Raw genomic sequence first — 17,679 nt, forward strand, 5'->3', positions numbered from 1 at the left:
GGATACGCACTACCTGCCGTGCGTTGAGCAAGAATATCGTGTTTCCTGAGCGCTGGGCACACCACCCGGCTCACGAGCTGTGCTGCTGGTGCAGCGTACCGCGGACAACCACCTCCTCGGCGGTGACGGGGCACAGCTTGTGCGAGCGTCAGCCACACGCTTCGCGGCTCGGGCAGCGCGCTGTCCGCCGCCGTCCCGGCGCACACCCCGCCGCCGCCGGGGCGAGCGCCTGTCTGTCATGTGGCGGGCGCGTCACGGGGGGCGCGGTGCGGCCGCCGGGGCCGGAGGCGGTCTCGGTGCGCGCTCTGCCCCCGCCACACGCGCGGGGCTGCACGCCCGCCCCGCGCCCGGGCACCGTGTCCTTCGGGGTCACCGCCCGCCTCGCACGGCGTGTGCGCGCGCGAGCCGGCCGCGGGCGCCATGCAGTCCGTGTGCGTGCTCTGCCTCTCCCCGTTCGCGCTGTGCCTCCGCGTGTGCGTGTGCGGCCCCCGCCCCTGCGCGGCCCCCGCCGCGGCGGCGCCCTGCCCCCGGCTCGGGCGGGCGGGGCGCCCGGGGGGGCGGCGGGCGGGACCCCGCGGAGCCGCGGGGCGCGGACCGCCGCCCAGCTCCCCGCAACGCGCGGCTCGGAGGAGGCGGCGCGGCGGTTCCCTCGCCCGCCGCGGCCCGGCCCCTTCTCCCCCGGGCGCCGCCCCTCTCCGCGCCGCCTGTGAGTCAGGGCTTTGCCGGGCACGGGAGGCAGCCGCGGCCGGAGCGGACGGGCAGCCTCCGCCGCGGGGCTCCATGGAGAAAGCGGCGGGCGAAGGCGGCGGCAGCAACAGCAGCAGCCGCAGCAGCAGTCGCCCCACGTCGGCGGGCTCGTCCCCCTCGTCCTCCTCCGCCGGCCGCGGGCTCCCGGGCCGGGCGGCGGCCTCGGGGAGGCTGGATGGAGGCGGGGGCGGCGGCAGCAGCCCCGGCTCGGCGGCGGCCAGCCCGGGGGGCGCGCAGGCGCCCGGCGGCGGCAGGCGGCGGGAGCCGGTGCTGGAAGGGACGCTCAGCAAATACACCAACCTCCTGCAGGGCTGGCAGAGCAGGTAAAGCGCCGGGCCGGCCCCCGGCGGCGCTGCGGGGCCGCGTCCTCGCCCCCGGCCGCCCCCAAGATGGTGCCCGGGCAACCGGCGCTGCCGCCCGACCCGACCCAAACCCTCCCCGGCCGCCGCGTCCCGAGGCCGGGCTCCGTTCCCGTCTGCGCCCGCTCTCCTTCCTTTTGTTTGACTTGTTTATTTTTCCAGCCGAGTTTGGCATACGGACGGGCGGGCGGGGAGGTGGCCCGGTGCATGGTCGGAGCGGTGTCCCCCAGCGCGGCCACCGCAGGTGCGGGCCGGGGAGGGCTGAGGCTGCACATGCTGCTGTCCCTGCATGGCAGGGTTCCGTTTTTAAGCTACTTTTTCTATCACCGTAGTCTTCGTCTCCTGTGAAGTTAGCTCGGATAACTTAAGAATGAAAAACTGAGAGCCTCCCAAAATAAATGGGGGAAGGTGTCATGCTTGTGATTACTACTTTTTTTTTTTTTTTTAAATTTATGAGGTGGTACAGTGGAAACAGTTACCTTTGTGTTCAATAAAATAATTTCTGTTGCTATGTCCTACCTGTTTGACAAGCCCTAATTTATGCTGATACGGTGACAGGCCCAGGTCCTGCAGTTTGTTGGGTGTGGACAGGCTGACTCGCATCTGTGGAAGTCCCGAGGAAGGTCCGGTTTTGGTCTAATGGTAGTGCAAAATTTTTACAGAGTTGGAGCCAGACTGTGGAGTTAATAGTGCTGTATTGGGATCTGTTGAAATTAAAAGAGATTTCCTGTTAATTTTTTACTGTTGCTACTCAATTTTGTCCTCTTAGTGGATGGACAGATATGTGTGTCCAGAACTCAACTTTTCAATGTAAAGCAACAGTGTGGTGATTTTAAAGAGAAGAAAATGCTATAGGGAGAACAAGTACAGGACTAGTTATAAAGCTCTGTAGAGACCTTTGAAAAAAAACAAACAAAAGGACTAAAACCTGTTGTTACTAATAGTAGGTGATCACAAGGAATAACAACACAGGAATGGCTGGGATCTTGATGTTCTTACAGTAAATTTAAAGCATTTTTAAGTGACAGGGTTGCATAAATGCCAGTGATGCTCAGGTGCTGACTCGTGTGTAGCTAAATCAGTGCTAGGACTGTTGTAGCAGTACTTCCTGAAGAATTTCAGGAGCTGGTCTAATTCCATACACTGGAGGCCATGTGTAGGTGTAACAGCTATTAAATTACAATGAGCAAGTTTGGTATGAACTGGAGACACACTCATCTCCATTAAGGTTGATTGCTTCAGCATTGACATAGAGAAGGCCCTTTGCTGTCATTTGGTTACTGTAGTTATGTTCTAGATGCACATCAGACATTTATCTATTTGCTGGTTTATTTAGTCTTCCTGTAGTTTTGTTTAAGAAACAAACACATATTGATATCTAAAATGCAGGACTGAAATCCATGACTAAAAATTAAAAGCCCTCTTCCCCCTTTTTTTCCCCTGATACCTCCATCCCTTTTTGTAGAGGCAGTAGCTCTTTTTACTGTGTGTGATTTTAAGGGTTGTAATCTGAAATTACGAAAGAGAGGTAATTGCTTATAAATCTTTGTGTCTGAAGGTGCCTGTTTTTTATATTTGGAAACATTAAGTCTTAGACAAGGCTAACAGCTGGAAATAGTGTGCATAATCTGTGCAGGTCCAAGAAGTGTTACCTGAAAACATGGAGAAAAACCCAAATGTCACTTAAACAGTTCTAGCGCAGCACTTGGAAATTAATGTTGGTTTACTTTCAGCAGTCTTTTTGAATACTGCGTTATTATGCTTTGTCAATTGACAGTTTTATTTTCTGTAAGTCTGGCTTTTTGAGCAAATGGTTTATCATGAGACAGCTTTTTGGATAAGTGACTTTTTTAGTTTGCTCACTTACTCTGTTCTGTTGATGCGTGTAGCTGTGGTTTGGGGTGTGAAATCTGATACAAGTTCTAAACAGATCAGTTGAAATTTGAGGCTCACAGAAGTTGATCTTACTATATAATGTTCAATAAATGAGTAGTGATCCATGGGTTTCAGCATGGTTGTCCATTTGGCCTTCTGGATATTTGTAACTGATTGTGTTGGAGCAACTGTGAATTGGAGCTCATTCTGTAACAGCCTGTAAATGACTTCGTAGCTGGAACCTGCAGCGTTATTTGTTAGCAGACAAATTAGTTTTTCATTTACTTCATTTGAAAAAACACAAGATTGTTTAACTGCATGATCAATACAGCCGGATGGCATGAATATGACTAAAATGGAAAAATAAAGCGAAAACTGACAGAATTCACTTATCATGGATTTGGAATGTTCTTCTTTAAAGCTCCTTATCCATTAGCCTAAATAATTTAAATATAGTTAATGTTAGCTCTTGCCGTGTGGTATTGAAGTTGAAAGGCTTTCCTAGGTTATCCAGCACTTAGTGTGCAGAGTAGCCTTTCCAAGTCTGAAGCAATTACTGTAATTTGAATTACAATAAACTAGTGTCACTTTTGAATAAATGTTCCTTTAGCAGGCACATGCAAAAATGACTGATTTTGAGGCCTTCAGTTACTTCAGTTAATGCTTATAAATAAGTGTTAGACTTCAGTAATCATATTCAGTTGCCTCATCCAAAATCAGACTATCTGGATAGCTGCATTACTTCTTATTTCGAGAATTTCTGAGGGTTTGTTGTTTGATACTAAAGAAATCCATTTGTTCTACTCTAGCAAGTCAGGAACAAGCTGATGTGGAAATGAGTGAGGTGATTCTTTATGACAAGCGGAAGGAAACTGGGGGTTTTTTTTGGTTGTTTTGAGGCAGTTTGTTGTGTGAGAAAGGTGTCAAGGGGCCAGGGCATTTGGAGCAACTCCACTTAAGCCTGTAATTTCTGTGGATTTATTCAGGTATGGATACTGTGGAGAGAGTGGAACTTAATCTGAAACAGACTCTTTGACAAAATAAGAACGCTTCTGTCTGGTCGGAGACATTAGGACATCTGGCTGTCTTTACGATGAAATTACAAGTAATTGCAGTCTCAATTGAAGTACTGTTACAGATAATTTCTATTGGGATTTATGTGTTACATGTGTATGGGAGGGCAGAGCTTGTATTTTAAGCAGGAGTTATGAGGATTTGATGGACAAATATGTCTCTGTAGTGTCATCTCATGGCATGCAAGACCTATTTTTCATTAATTAATTTGAAATTGTTGAAATACTTATTGCCTGTGACGTTACTATTCTGTCTTTTGATTAGACTGGAAAAATGTTGTAAAAAATCCTAAACCCTGTATTTTCCCAAGGTAGTGGGAAATTCACGGTGTCTGCATTCCCCTCTCTGCTTTTTCCTTGAAAATACTTAGTACTTAACACTTGCAGGGTTTTATCCTGCAAGCGTGTATAAAGTCCTGGATCATCTGCATTTGAGCTGGCACTTAAATTTGGGTTTGTAACAACAATAAATGGAGCCCTGGCTGATGGATGTTGTCTCTTTTCTGAGCTGAACTGCTCTGTAAGTTGTTTTGTAGCCCAGGTGTTTTCTAAAGCATTACTTTGGCCTACTCCTGTTTCTTCTCTCAGTTGGGAAACTGTTTTACCAGCCTCCCTGAATCATGCCTGACCTGTGCTTGGGCACCACCAGACTTCTTTTGGGGATTAGCTGCATTCCCTGTAGGTCAACAAAAGGTGCACTTTGGAGCAGTCTGAGAATTTTTTGCACTCAGGATCTTTATCAAGCTCTCCAGTGCTGTGGTGTAGTCTCTTTTCTTGTGTAGTTGCACAAAGCAGTTGCAGTCTGACTCCTGCCACAGCAGAAGGACCCTTTCATATTACCAGTGTCCCAAGCAGCAGGTAGCCATCAGATTTTAGTGCCACTTTAGGGGCTGATTTCACTGGCTCCCAGAACTTGTGCTGCCCTAACTGCAGCTGTTAACGGGAGGGTTTTCTACGTATGCTGACAAAATGTGTCAACAGTGTGTTGTGCTGTAGCACAAAAATCTGTGTGTAACATTATTATTATTTTTTTAAGATTTATATATATATTCTGGAGAAATAGATTGTGACCCCTTAGAAGAATTGATGAAGGTATCTTCAAACAGTAATGACCTCTGTCTTCCTCTTTCTGAGTCTTTTAGTCAAGTTGTTCAAGCAGTGAATTGGGGCATTTTTCCAATACAAAACCTCAGTACATGGTTACCGAACAGGCTATATGACTATGGTTGTATGGGTATACCTGTATAGCTGCTGAGAGGGAAATCTGTCCTAGAGAAATAAACTGGGTATTTTTAGTATAAAAGTAAGCCACACTCCTAGTAAGCGACATTAGCCATATTAAATAGCCTAACAGTAGACAGTATCCGAGAAGGAGAAAATAGCCACGCAATTAATTTTATGTTTGCAAAGTTTGCTGAAATGGGAATTTTTTGTGTTTATACTGGAATTAGATTGACACCGGCTCCTCCACTGCGTATTTTTTTATCTTAGTGCGGTTCTGTGGCATGTCTATCCAAGGCTTTGTGTGTTGTTGTAATACACTCCAGGATTTATTTGCAGCGTCTGTGAACAGGGAGACTCCCTTTTAAGGAGCTGGAGATACAGTATATTCTGTTTCTTCTGTTGTTCTACATCTCCTTGAATTTTGGAACCTTGCTTATAATTTGTTAGGAATTGTGGAAGCCTTAAAATTTCAAGGTGTTTTTATACTATGGTGCTAACATTCTATTAAAGATTTTACTTGCAAAATAGATTTTACTGGGGACTGTGTTGTCCCTTCACTTGTAGGCTCTATTTGTAGTAGGAGGCAATGTGGAAAGGAAGAAATCTACTTAAACCCAACTTATTTTAGTTCTCTGGAGCAAATGATGTTTGCTGTACTAAACACTCAGTTGCTGCATATTTTACATTATTTAAATCAAGATGTATGTCATTAGTCTTAAAGAAACTTTGATTTAAAATGCCAAAAAGTCAGTTATTAGTAAATTCTGTTTTGGATTAAGGCACTAATCTATTTTCTTGGTCCTAAATTCTGTGTAGCAAAAAGTAATCACATTGAAATGTAAGCTTTCTTTTCTCTTCTTCTCCTTCCTTCACTTTTTGCTGTTGAAACTTTCCCCTAAAGTATCATTAATGCTCACTTAAAAAACAAATGAAAGTAAAAATAAATAGATCAATCTTTGTAGGAAAGTTTTAAGTACTTTCTCTTTGTTTAGTTAGTGGCTGATTAATCGTAGCTGGTTTAATGACAGACTGGTTGATTAGTTTGCATAGCTTTTGCTGTTGCCTCTAAAACTAGCTCTGTTGGGCGAATGGAGAAAGTGTTTCAAACAGCAGTCAGAGAAAGGATTTTAACAAGGTAAGAGGAAGGCTGAGTTGTTCTCCATCCATCATTCTCTGCCCTTCAGTAATGCTTGCAGGGAACATTTGGTAGAAGACAGCTTTGAACCTCAGGCTAAAATTGAAAAGGATGGTCTTGCGATTAGGGAGTTGGTTTGCACTGTGGGGGTGTCAATTCTGGTTGAAGAACTGCCATGGACATTTCTCTTGTCCCCAGGTAGGTAACCCAAGCTCTTTGTTCCTCAGCTGCTTGTGTCACATGGTGTTTGGGCTGCTTATGCTTATGCAGAGGATAAATTTATGTAATGGATAATAACCCAATGCAGAAGGTGCTTGATGGTAATGTAGGAAAAATCTGTTTGAAACAGATGAGACTCAGGCATTTTCACTCAGGCAGTATATCTGGGATTTGTGAGTGCTCTTCAGAGCTGAGCGACATTCTTGTACCAGAGGGAATGAAGTGACAGTCGAAATAGAGTGTGGTCTTCCTTTCGCCCAGATGTCACACTTAGCTCTCAGGCAGTGCAAAGAAGTGTCAGTTGGCGCTAACACTGAAGCAGGCACTTGCCCTTCTCTGGGTTTTGCTATTACTGGCTCCTTTTGCTGCTGGCTTTTTCAATGGTGATTTCTGTGTTTAGCAAGGCAATGATAAATGTGGTTAGAGGGAGCGGACGTGCACTTGCTGGCTCATTTAAAAAGCCTCACCAATTTATGAATATGGATCTTGTTCATGTAGGAGAAGGGGCAGTAGGTTGTTAAACCAATGTGTCAGGAGTAATTTTATGAGTATATAAGAATTGAAAAGTTTTCCCCAGTCATTTTATGTTGAAAATCAATTGTTCAGCAAGAATCTATTTGGTCTTTAGTTTCACCTAGTACTCTTACTTTGTTCTTCATTATATATTTAAAGGGCTGAACTTTCTAAGTGAAAAGGTTGCAAAAAATGTTGTTAAATATGTATTATAATGAATGATGAAAAAAAAGTAGCGAATTGAGTTCACTGAAAAATGCAGTTTGTTTCCATGTAATAAACTATTGCAACTTTATTTACAAGTATCTCAGCATTGTGCTTTATATCTTGGAGACTTTTGTGGATATCTTCATGAGATATTTGATTACTTTTTGGAACATAATCCAGAGAGACAAAGTTTGCTTAATGCTTAACTATTACATTTAAAAATGTTGCCGTAAATGCTGTCTAAATGCTGCTGCCCTTCACTTTCCAAGACGGCATTTAATTAGTAGGTAATTTAGAGCTGAAGGGTAGAGATTCTTAACTACTCAGTTGTATAGCACAAGCCATAGTATTTGCCGTGGTTTCTGTTCTATCTAGACTTGTTTTTCTATTTGGGTATTGATCTGAGAATTTATCTTCTGGTGATAGAGGATTCCTCATCATAGCTATGGGAACAATTTGCCCAGAGTTAATCACTACTTAAAAAATGGCCTGTTGTACTTAGTATGAATCAGCCTTTAACTCTTCACTGCCTCTCATTACGCTGGACTGAAGAGACCTCTCATCACATTTGGGTTCTATGTTCATTATTTTTGGGCAGGCTAAGTGGTTATCTTTTGTCTGTGTTTGGAGTATCTAGACCAATGGAGTTTTCTTGCTGCAAGTCAGCTCTCCCAGTAACTTAGGTAATTTATGATAGTTCTGATGGTTATTCAGTGTTTCAAAGTTTTTATTTATGTGTGACACCAGAACTGAGTACTCATTGAGTTGTAGTTGCGCTTGGGATCAAGTGCAAGGATAATGAATGCTCTTTGCTCCAACTCAATATTTATTCCCTGCTTAAAAAGTTCAAAGGCCATTAGCTTTTAGAGTCTTTGTTGGTTATTTTTTAAAAATTAGGTTGTTAGTTTTGCCTCCTAAATTTAATTGTTAGCGTGATTACAGACAACACTGAGACCTCATGTTCCCTGGTGCCGCTTGGGTTCTCCTGACAGGTACCTCCATACCTACACTCCTGTTATTTTCTATTTACTTAAGCTGCAACATCCTGGTGCTTGTTATACCATTTTCTCCTGGTATTCAGTATACAACTTGATTCAGGAACATATGGTATAGTACTACCCAAAGTGAGTGCCAGAAGTGTCAAAATGAAGGGTAGCACTTTGCTACCCTTTTTTTGTCTGAGAAGGTGTTGGAAAGGATTGCTGTGGTGGCTGTCAACCTGCAGACTGCTCTCTCCACAGTTAGCATGTTTTTGCATATCCACAGTGATCTTTCTTGGGCTTTCTCATGGTGCGTGCAGGCCTTGTTTTTTGAGGGGGTAAAAATAGCAATTAATTATTTGTTTAGGAAGACAATGATTTTAAAATATAGTTGAGGAAAGTTATTATTAGTTGGAAGAATAATTTGACCAAAATAATCAGTAGTTTTCCTTACCCTGAATTTTTATGAGTTAGTTCTTTTCCAGGTGAATCCTGTGTCTTGTAATTACAACTTTTTTGTCTCTAGATATATAATTTTATTTTGACAGTATTGTCAGAGTATTGGAAAGCATGATATTGGCTGATGATAGCCTATTTTCTTATCATCAGCAATCTTTATGGAAATTTTCCCTCCCATGTAGGTCATTGCTAAGCACTCCAAAGTCAAGTACTGATTGCCAAAAACCCCTGTTAGAAACACATTCACTCAAATAAACTCATTTAGTTATATTTTGAGGCTAGCTTCATATTTTAACTTTTTTCAGTGCACTTGATGTGCAATTTTCTGTGGTTTGGGTGCTTGCCCATTGTTTCTGATGAAGAGGAGCTGGATGCACCACGTATTGATGAACCTTATCCTTTTTTTGTCATTCGCTGTATGAACAGTGTAACCTAACAATTTTATTGGTGGTATTTTTTTGTTAAAATGTCAGTTTGAAATTTGGAGTATGAGTCTTCAAAATAAAAGATGGGGATACACTGATGTGTAGTAGCAATTGCTGTATGGTTGGTGCTTGTTTAGTACCCTCCTGCAGGCTAAATGTGGTTGCTGTTGGGTATCAGTGTTTGTAGGTGCCTTAAGAGGTACTTGACTGAAAAGCTATTAGGCTGTTAGTTGGATGGTCCTAATCTGAAATCCCTAAATTATTATTTTTATTGTGGCTTTGAGTAAGATACTACTACAAGTTCATGTATCAAGTACATATTTCTCAATGACCGAGGTAATGGCTTTTTTCAACTGCACAGCCTTTCAGGGGTTATCTGTTCCAGTGTTAAGAGCAGTGCCTTATATGGTGTGCCTTTAGTCAGGTTTACAAGATTTTTTATAAAATAAGTTGATGTTTATTTGATTTGCTTGAGAATGGACTTGGAGCACAGTTGAGAATAGTGGTGAGACAGGAAGTACATAAATGTAAGTTGGGGCTGTGTGTTGATAAAGCTTCAGTGTTTACCTTATATATGGAATTGTGAACCACACTTCACTTACAGCTGTGTTGGTTGCTACGTCTTTCGTTGGGATAGGGCACACGCACTGAGAAAATCTGCACACTGCTGTCAGAGTTTAACCTCAGCTGGAGAGAGGTGTGTGTGTGTTTTTCCAATTTAGGAATATGGAGGAAAACTTCCTAGTAAAAGGAGACTTGTTTAAGCAAATGCAGGCAAGACTAGGCATTCTGCTATTTGTGTGCTTGAATTTATGAAATGAAAAAAAAGAGAAGGGAAGAAAAGAGGAAAAGGCCGATTTCTTTTCTGTTGACATTATTTGGAGTTGTGCCAAGTTTCTGTGTAGTGCTTTTATCATGGTGATAGAAGGAAAATAATGAAGCTTATCCTGCAGAAGGTATCAAGGTATAGACAAATTAACTTTATCCCAGCCCAAACCAGCACAGTGGAGAAGCAAAACACTGCTGCAAGCATCGAGTGCTGGGCATTTTTGGTTGTTTTGGTTTTGGTGTTTTTATTTTGGTTGATTTTTATCTGAAAGGTTTGCCTTCCACACCATGAAGTTTAGTGTGGGGTTTGGCTCTACTTTCTTCACTTCTCTGCTTTTCTCCTGTTTTATCTTAGCAGCTTAGTGAGCTTTGTTTTATGATCGTTGTGTTCAAGTATCAAAATTAATCCTATTTTTATTATTCAAGTACAGGGAAAGGATAGTTTGGCAACAGAACAAGGGAGGAAAGAAAAGAGTAGAATGGCTGGAGAGTTTTAGAAAAGGGGTTGAAGCATCTGGAGGATGGACTGATGAAGGCAAAGGACATGTAGTGACAGGACAAGAGGGAATAGTTTCACACTGAAAGAAAGTAGGTTTAGATGAGCTGTTGGGAAGAAATTCTTTACTGTGGGAGTGACAAGGCACTGGTACAGGTTACCCAGAGAAGCTGTGGATGCCCTGTCCTGGAAGTGTTAAAGGCCAAGTTGGATGGGGCTTTGAACAACCTGGTCTAGTGAAAGGTATCCCCCACAATGGCATGAGGGTTGGAACTGGATGATCTTTAAGGTCCCTTCCAACCCAAACCATTCTGTGATTCTGTGAAAGGTAAGAAATGGGTGAGACAGAAGTAGATGCTCAATTGAAGACGGCACAAGGCTAGACCTTTTCTTCTTTAAAAAAAAAAAGTCTGGAAGTTGTGTAACATGAATTTAGAATGAAGTCTTGAAAACCCAAGTGAGAGAATTTGCTCTTACTTACACATTTTAATAGTGCCATTAAGAATGGCACGCAAGAAGTAGTGGGGAAAGTAGTATTTTTTAAATTGCAAAATGTGTAGTGAGGGTTTTTCTGGTTTTGCATTCTTCCCTTTGCCTCTTTCTGTAGCAGAGCTCATTTCAGGCAAGTACAGGACTGCTGTGATTAGCAGCCAGAGGAAGCTACTGACAGTGTCCACCTGGATTTATATGAACGTGCCAGACTTACCTTTGCCCTTTTAAACACAGTATTGTTTTTATATGGGAATTCAAGCATCTGTGATGATTAAACTATTTTCTTGCTAAAGGTTGTAAGTATTGTTTCTTCATTTTTGATTGGAACACTGATGAGCTGGATTTTTATAGAACAGTATTTCTAGAAATATGTATATATATATTTACAAAGCAGCAACCTAATGCATAAAGGTCTTCAGAAGCTATAGTTGCTCACAAATCTAAATATTCTTTCTTCGGAACGATCAAGGCTAATGCTCCGCATATCTTGCAACATGTTGATGAAACCGCCCTCTTATGGATTCTGTGGACTCTATACGTATGTTTCCAAGAGACAGTGTTGACAAGGTACTTGGTAAAGATGGCTACATATCAGCTGTCAGGATAAAGATGAAAGATAGAAACTTAAACTTCTCATTTCAGTCAATGAATTAATAATAGTCATAAGAGTAAAGGCAAGGGAAACACTATTGGATTATGAAGTATTGGCACAGAAAGTTGAAAAGTTCCAACTATTCTAAGATGATGCAAGAAAGGTCTGGTTTCTGCAGAGCTTTGTTCGAACAGGCTGGGTGCAGAAGAGCTGGAAGGAAACCAGCATGCTGATCTTGTTATCAAGATTCTTACTTTATGTATTGTATTTTCTCCCATATGACATGTAAAGAAAATACTACACTGAATATGTTCGTTCTTACCAACTGGGAACTTTTTAGACTGTGGATAAAAAGAAAAATTTCAAGTGCTAGGAAGAACAAACAGAAGGGAAGACATAAAGTTGAGAACTTCAGAAATTGCCAGAGTAAGACCTTAACTTGCCTTTTGCTTCTTTTTTTTCTTCTGTGTTTCTCTCCCTATATATAAGTACATGCAGTTCTCAAAAATGTCATTAGTATACCGTAGGTGAGTTCTCAGCCCCTTGTATATGACAGTGAAATGAATATTTCTTGTCCAACAGGTTTTGCCAGTGAAATAATATTTTAAATGAAATTTACAGTTGGGAGAAATGCCAACATTCATGTGGTTCAAGTTTAAGAATCTAGATGGTAATTTATCTGCATTTTGAAAGTGGAAATAACAGATCTTATAACTATTGCAGTAAAAAAACCACAGAACAAATTTAAAACCAGATGTTTTATTCCATCAACTTGCACAAAAAATATTATTGAAATAGATGTGTTCAGAAGGTGTTTGCCTGCTAGAAAGTATTCATGTATTCACTTAGAATATATCATAACACTTTATGTCTAGGACAGCTATAGAGAATATATACTCAGTTAATTATGTAAGTAGTACAGAGTGGAATGGAGGAATGAAGAATTGGCTTGAGGACTGATGTCTTCTGGCATCATGTATGTATCTTTTTCTCCTGGAAGTGACCTTTAAAATTATTGTTTTCCTTTCTCTGGTGGTAATCAAATCTTATTACTATGAGTTCCTTCCACATAAATTACATGAATAATGTAGATATGTCCACAAGCCAAAAATAGCTAAATTAATGTGAGGCAAGTATTGGAAAGTCAGATTCTTGAATACAGAAGCTTTGTATAGGCATTATAAATCTGGTGACTTAGATTGATGAAGATAAGCACACTTCTGATAAAAGGTGTTTCAAACTATTTAACTTTCTGTTTTGTTGGTAATGGTCAAGGAAAAAATCTTGCACCTATGAGCTTACGTCTTTGTCGTTACTACAATGCATTACTCAATAAAAATAAAATACTTAATAAAACTGGTTTTTAGCACAACTGTTCTATTGTTTAAACTTCTAACACCATATTTTATGGTGATAGTGTCTTCTTAAAAAAAAGCAAGGTTTTTTTTTTTTTTAAGTTTTTATTTTTCACCTGAAAACACCACAGGTACTTCACAAAATTTGAAGCATCAGATGCTTAACATTCTTGAGGTTAGACTAAGAGATGCTGGATCTCTAACTGACCACATCTTTCCTCATTAAATGATTGCTAGATTAAATATATATAGTGTTTTTCTTTTCTTGGTGTAATGGTGAGGCCTACAAATGACTCTCATTGATTGATTAGAAGATGGTTTTCAAATCTAAACATTAATTTTTCAGTTTACAGGAAGGTTATTTCTTGAGGTCTTTTATTCTTTGATGGTTTTAGCTGCAGACTAGAAAGTAACAGTGAAGAGTTTCTATCTCCTGGCAATGATTCTTGCTGAGGACAGGGCATTGCAAAACAAGGATGAACTCTGAAGGTCTGGCAAAGAACTTGGTGGACTGTGATACAACCTCAGTAGAACTCTGCTGACTCAAGGCAGCTAATTGAAAATTTATGTGATAATGTCCATCTATGGGATGTGGTTATGCTTTGAACCTCTTTGGATTGCGTTATTGTAAAACAGTACAGTCAGTATCTTTCTTTGACAGGTTCTTGTTCTTAAAAATTTGACTTCAACAAAGTAGCTTCTGAATATTGAAAAGATGTCAGCTTGAAATTTAATGGATCTAAAAACAAACTAGGAGTAGTCTTGAATACATTTGAAACTTCTTCTGTCATTTTAAGAAATGTTTACCAGTTCTTAACATAACAGGTAGTGAAGAAAAAAAATCTTACATAGTATGGCAATCTTTATTAATACAGTTACTTCCTTTTTTAGAAGATCACTATGTAAAATTTGGTTTTTAAAAAATTAACTGTGTTAGCATGCTATACTTCCCTGTCCACCCTTCTGCTGCCAGTACCTCTGTTCTCTCTTGTTCTTTCAAGCTATTTTGGACATCCTAAGGCATTTCTGTGATTCCATATTCCGTTTGTGAAAATTAGAGTTATAATTGATGCTGATGCAAGTCCTGTCCAGTTAAATCTGTGTATACATTTAATACTTACCAGGCATCGTACAGTATATCAGCAATTGCTCCACACCCAATAAGGAATGCAGTTTACTGTGCCGAGTAAAGTCATCATCAGGGAGATAGTACAAAGGATCTGGAGGCTGCTGATAAAATGTGTGGTTCATATTTTTCTTTTCCATTCCTTCTTTTCTCTCTGTTTCTCTCTGGGAGGCCACTTTAATCAAAATATGCTATTGAGGCTTATTTCAGAATTATCTCTTCTCCTCCCAAGTCCCAAATTGCATTGGTTAGGGGAAAGTTGATAATTTTCCCCAGAAGTGAAAGCTGGGGCACCTGATCTGGGAGTAGTTCTGTCTAGCTGGGTCTCTTTGCTCCTGGATGAGAAAAACACAGAGAGACTTGATCACCAGAAACTTTAATTCCTTGTTTTTCTTCTGTCATTAAATAACTTGCTAACAGGACTGCTAGTTTCCCCCCAGTCATTATACTTTGATAGTAAAAACCCTAGTGAAAATGTAATTATGCTGGGAAAAGCACTGGTACTCTTCTTTTCTAATTAAGATACTAATTTAGACGTGATAGTCATAAGAAGCTGTGAGAACAGCCAATCTCTTAAAGCAGAAATGTGAGAATGGATTGCAGTGAGCAGTTGATAACCTGTGGGTCGTGACAGCCATGTTCAGCTGCTCTGTCCTTGCCTGGGGGTCAGGGGTTCAAAGTGCTAGTTTGCTTCTGCAGCTTCCTGGTAATCCAGTGCTTTTCCAGCCTTTGTCCTTGCATGCCCTGTGCTGCTTGCGGGGTGCAGCAGGTGATGCCCGCGTTCCGCGGCGCTCGGCAGTGTCTTGCTGTGGTGGTTTGCGCTGGCTGCCCGCAGCGCTGCTTGGTGCGCTCACGCTGCGTGGCCTGGGGTTCATCTGCGCCTCTGAGCTCACTGGTGAGAGCTCTTCAGCTGTACTGAGCTCATTCACAGCCCCTGGGCCCAAGGGGTAGGTCGCAGGCATGGCACAGCTTGCTTCATTCAGTGGTTTAAATGCTGTTGGCCAAAAGGAAATCCTGTGACAGATACTGTAATTTTGCTGTGCTTTGAACCAAAAGCCTGGCAGATTATTCAAATGTAGCTCAGGGCTTCCTGTAGCTCAGTGTGCTCCTGTTCGTTAGGGAAAAGTATTGGAAGTGTCTCCCTGTGCTCTGACCTTTTGTAGAGGGGTCAGATGACAGTGAAAACTGGTGTGGGGCTTAGGTGGCTGTTCCTTGGCCGTAGGATTTCTAGTGGGAGTCCCTGAATTGAGGGACCAGCTGCAGAAAATAGCTGGACCATCTAAGCAGACTGGAGCAGCTTACAACTGCTCATCACTTAGGGTCTTATCTTTTCTCTATGCTAGTTTTTAAATGGAGGCATTAAAGCCTTGAGGAGAAGAGCTGAGCAGCTGCCAGCTGTAGTCTTGCTCTTTGAGCTGAACAGGTTGGCAGTGGAATATTAAGCTTTTCTGCAAGATAGGATAAATGATGCAAGTCCGCCTGTCCTCCTTTCCTAAGGATCTCTTTCCATTTATTTGATCTTGCTTTTTGATAACTGTGACAGCCAGTGTACAGGGGAGTGGTGCTATAGGAGATGGACTGAGGAGGAGAAAACATTTAAAAGTAAGGCGATCAGATATGAAAATATTACAGGCTGTGACCTCAGGCTAATGACATGATGCTTTTTCTAAGTTTTATTCCCCTTGAGCTTAAAAATTGATTTTTCCGAAGTGGCACTTGAACAGATTGAGCACAAGAGGTGGAAATAGGTGTCTCAACTGAGGGGGCTGGAAAGCTTAGTGGAACTGTTACTAGTAATAGAGAAAGCAGCTGGTATAGGCAAAGATACAGTGCAATGTCTCACAGATATTTTTTACTTGGGATGGTGTCAGGACATCAGGAACAGATGTCTGAGAGACTGAAAATGCCTACTCTGAGTTCTTCTGTTGAGTTTTAACTTTCATCAAATAATTCCCTCAACTGGATTTAATTACTAGAATGGGGAATTGCCTGTTTTTAACAGAAAAATAATAGAATTATGAAATTAATTTGGTTCTGGAAATGTGGAAGCTATTTCTGCTCTGGAAAGTTATTTATTTATTACCTCCATTTGTTCTGTGCTTATATTTTTGGTTTGTTGGTGGTATTGTCTTCTGTTAAGTGCTTGGATTCTTGGATGGGTCTCTTCTGTTTAAAAGAGTATTTTACACTTGTGAGTTGGTTTAGTGCACTCCCCTCGCACCTCCTTTCTGTACACATGTGCCAACAATGGGTTCAAAGGTTCACTTAAATTGTGTCGTGTTTATACTGCTGAAGGAAAAAATGAAGCCACCTTTTTGTATTTCCCTTCACAGGAAAAAAGTTCTGCTTCTTGAAATCCCTGCTATTGAATTTTTTCCTGAAATTCTTTTTGTGCATTGTTATCTGCTCTTTCATTCTTTCAGAGACTGCATAGTAGGCAAGCTGGCCACTGCAGTTCTAACAGCAAGCATGAGGTTTACACTTAGGGGAATCTAAGAATATGCCTGCAATTATTGCTGGTCTTTTAGTTTGATATCAACTTTTTTCTCCAACTAACTTGTGGGTTTTTTGGTGTTTGTTTCTATTTTTTTTTTTTTTTTTTTTTACTGTTCTTTTGTCATGCTGTCTGCTTCTCAGTGCTTGAAATGAAATGAAAAGCAGAAAAGAATGTCAAATGCTGCAGTGCAGGGCCAGTGTTAATGCTGAGGAGCGTGGTGAAGGCAGGTAGTAGGGTACCAAAGAGCACTGCAGAGCAGGAGTGACCTTCAATGTCAAATCTCTGTTAGGAAAGAGACTTACAGTTTGTGCTCCATAAAGTGAATGAATAATACTGCTTTACAATGTTTTACTTTGAGAAACAGTAAGTTTTTTGAAATGGTGGTTAAAAAAATGCATCTCTCTATAGTTCAGCTTTTCAGTTGGGATATTTCTTTATGGACTTTTTCCTACCTCTGCTTTTTTGCTTGAGCATTTCTGATTATAATCTGGATGTCTCTGATAAAATGAACAAGCGGAGTTATTTTTTTGGGGAAGGAAGAAGTGGAAATAAATGATATATTGTCTATTCCTGGTGTCAGGTAAGAGAAACTATCAGCTAAGGAGCAACATCTATTAAGACTGTTTGCAAAGAGTTCATAACATATGATAAACTAAAAAAAGACTACAGAGAAGTGGAGAAGTAGAGAAGTACTTAACACACCATTGATTTTTTAATCATCATTAGGGACAAGAAAAAAAGCTAGATGGAAGAAGTCTTTAAACTACAGTTATGGGAAAGGCATTGATATAAATTCTAGGTCTTTACTGAAGAGAACTTAGTGTGGTTGAGTAATTTTACTTGCTTCTGTTTTTTAAAGCTGGGGACTTCTGGTAACTGAAGGAAAACATGCTGCTTGTATCTGCTAGTTGAGGAAATGGCTAAGCTATAGCAACTTTCCTTCTTCCAAATCTCCATGTAGCATTTCATTATTATGACTGTGGAGTTTTATGAAGAAGTTTAAAATGTAGCCTAAATGTTCAGGCACTAAAAGTAAGATTTAGGGTTTCAGCTGTTACCAGAATCATTAAACTTCAA

The 17,679-nt window shown here is 41.2% G+C and overlaps 1 protein-coding gene across 1 annotated transcript in view; it reads left to right on the top strand.

Annotated features, from left to right (window-relative positions):
- The first annotated feature begins 780 nt into the window (after positions 1-780).
- OSBPL10 (oxysterol binding protein like 10) overlaps positions 781-17,679 on the top strand; it is a 114,321-nt gene continuing 97,422 nt past the window's right edge. Inside the window, exon 1 of the mRNA XM_040077556.2 lies at positions 781-1,070. Coding sequence (XP_039933490.1) covers positions 781-1,070 — 290 coding nt within the window. The remainder of the gene's footprint in view (positions 1,071-17,679) is intronic.

This window comes from Hirundo rustica, chromosome 1 (assembly GCF_015227805.2).
Source record: "Hirundo rustica isolate bHirRus1 chromosome 1, bHirRus1.pri.v3, whole genome shotgun sequence".
Classification (NCBI taxonomy): domain Eukaryota; kingdom Metazoa; phylum Chordata; class Aves; order Passeriformes; family Hirundinidae; genus Hirundo; species Hirundo rustica.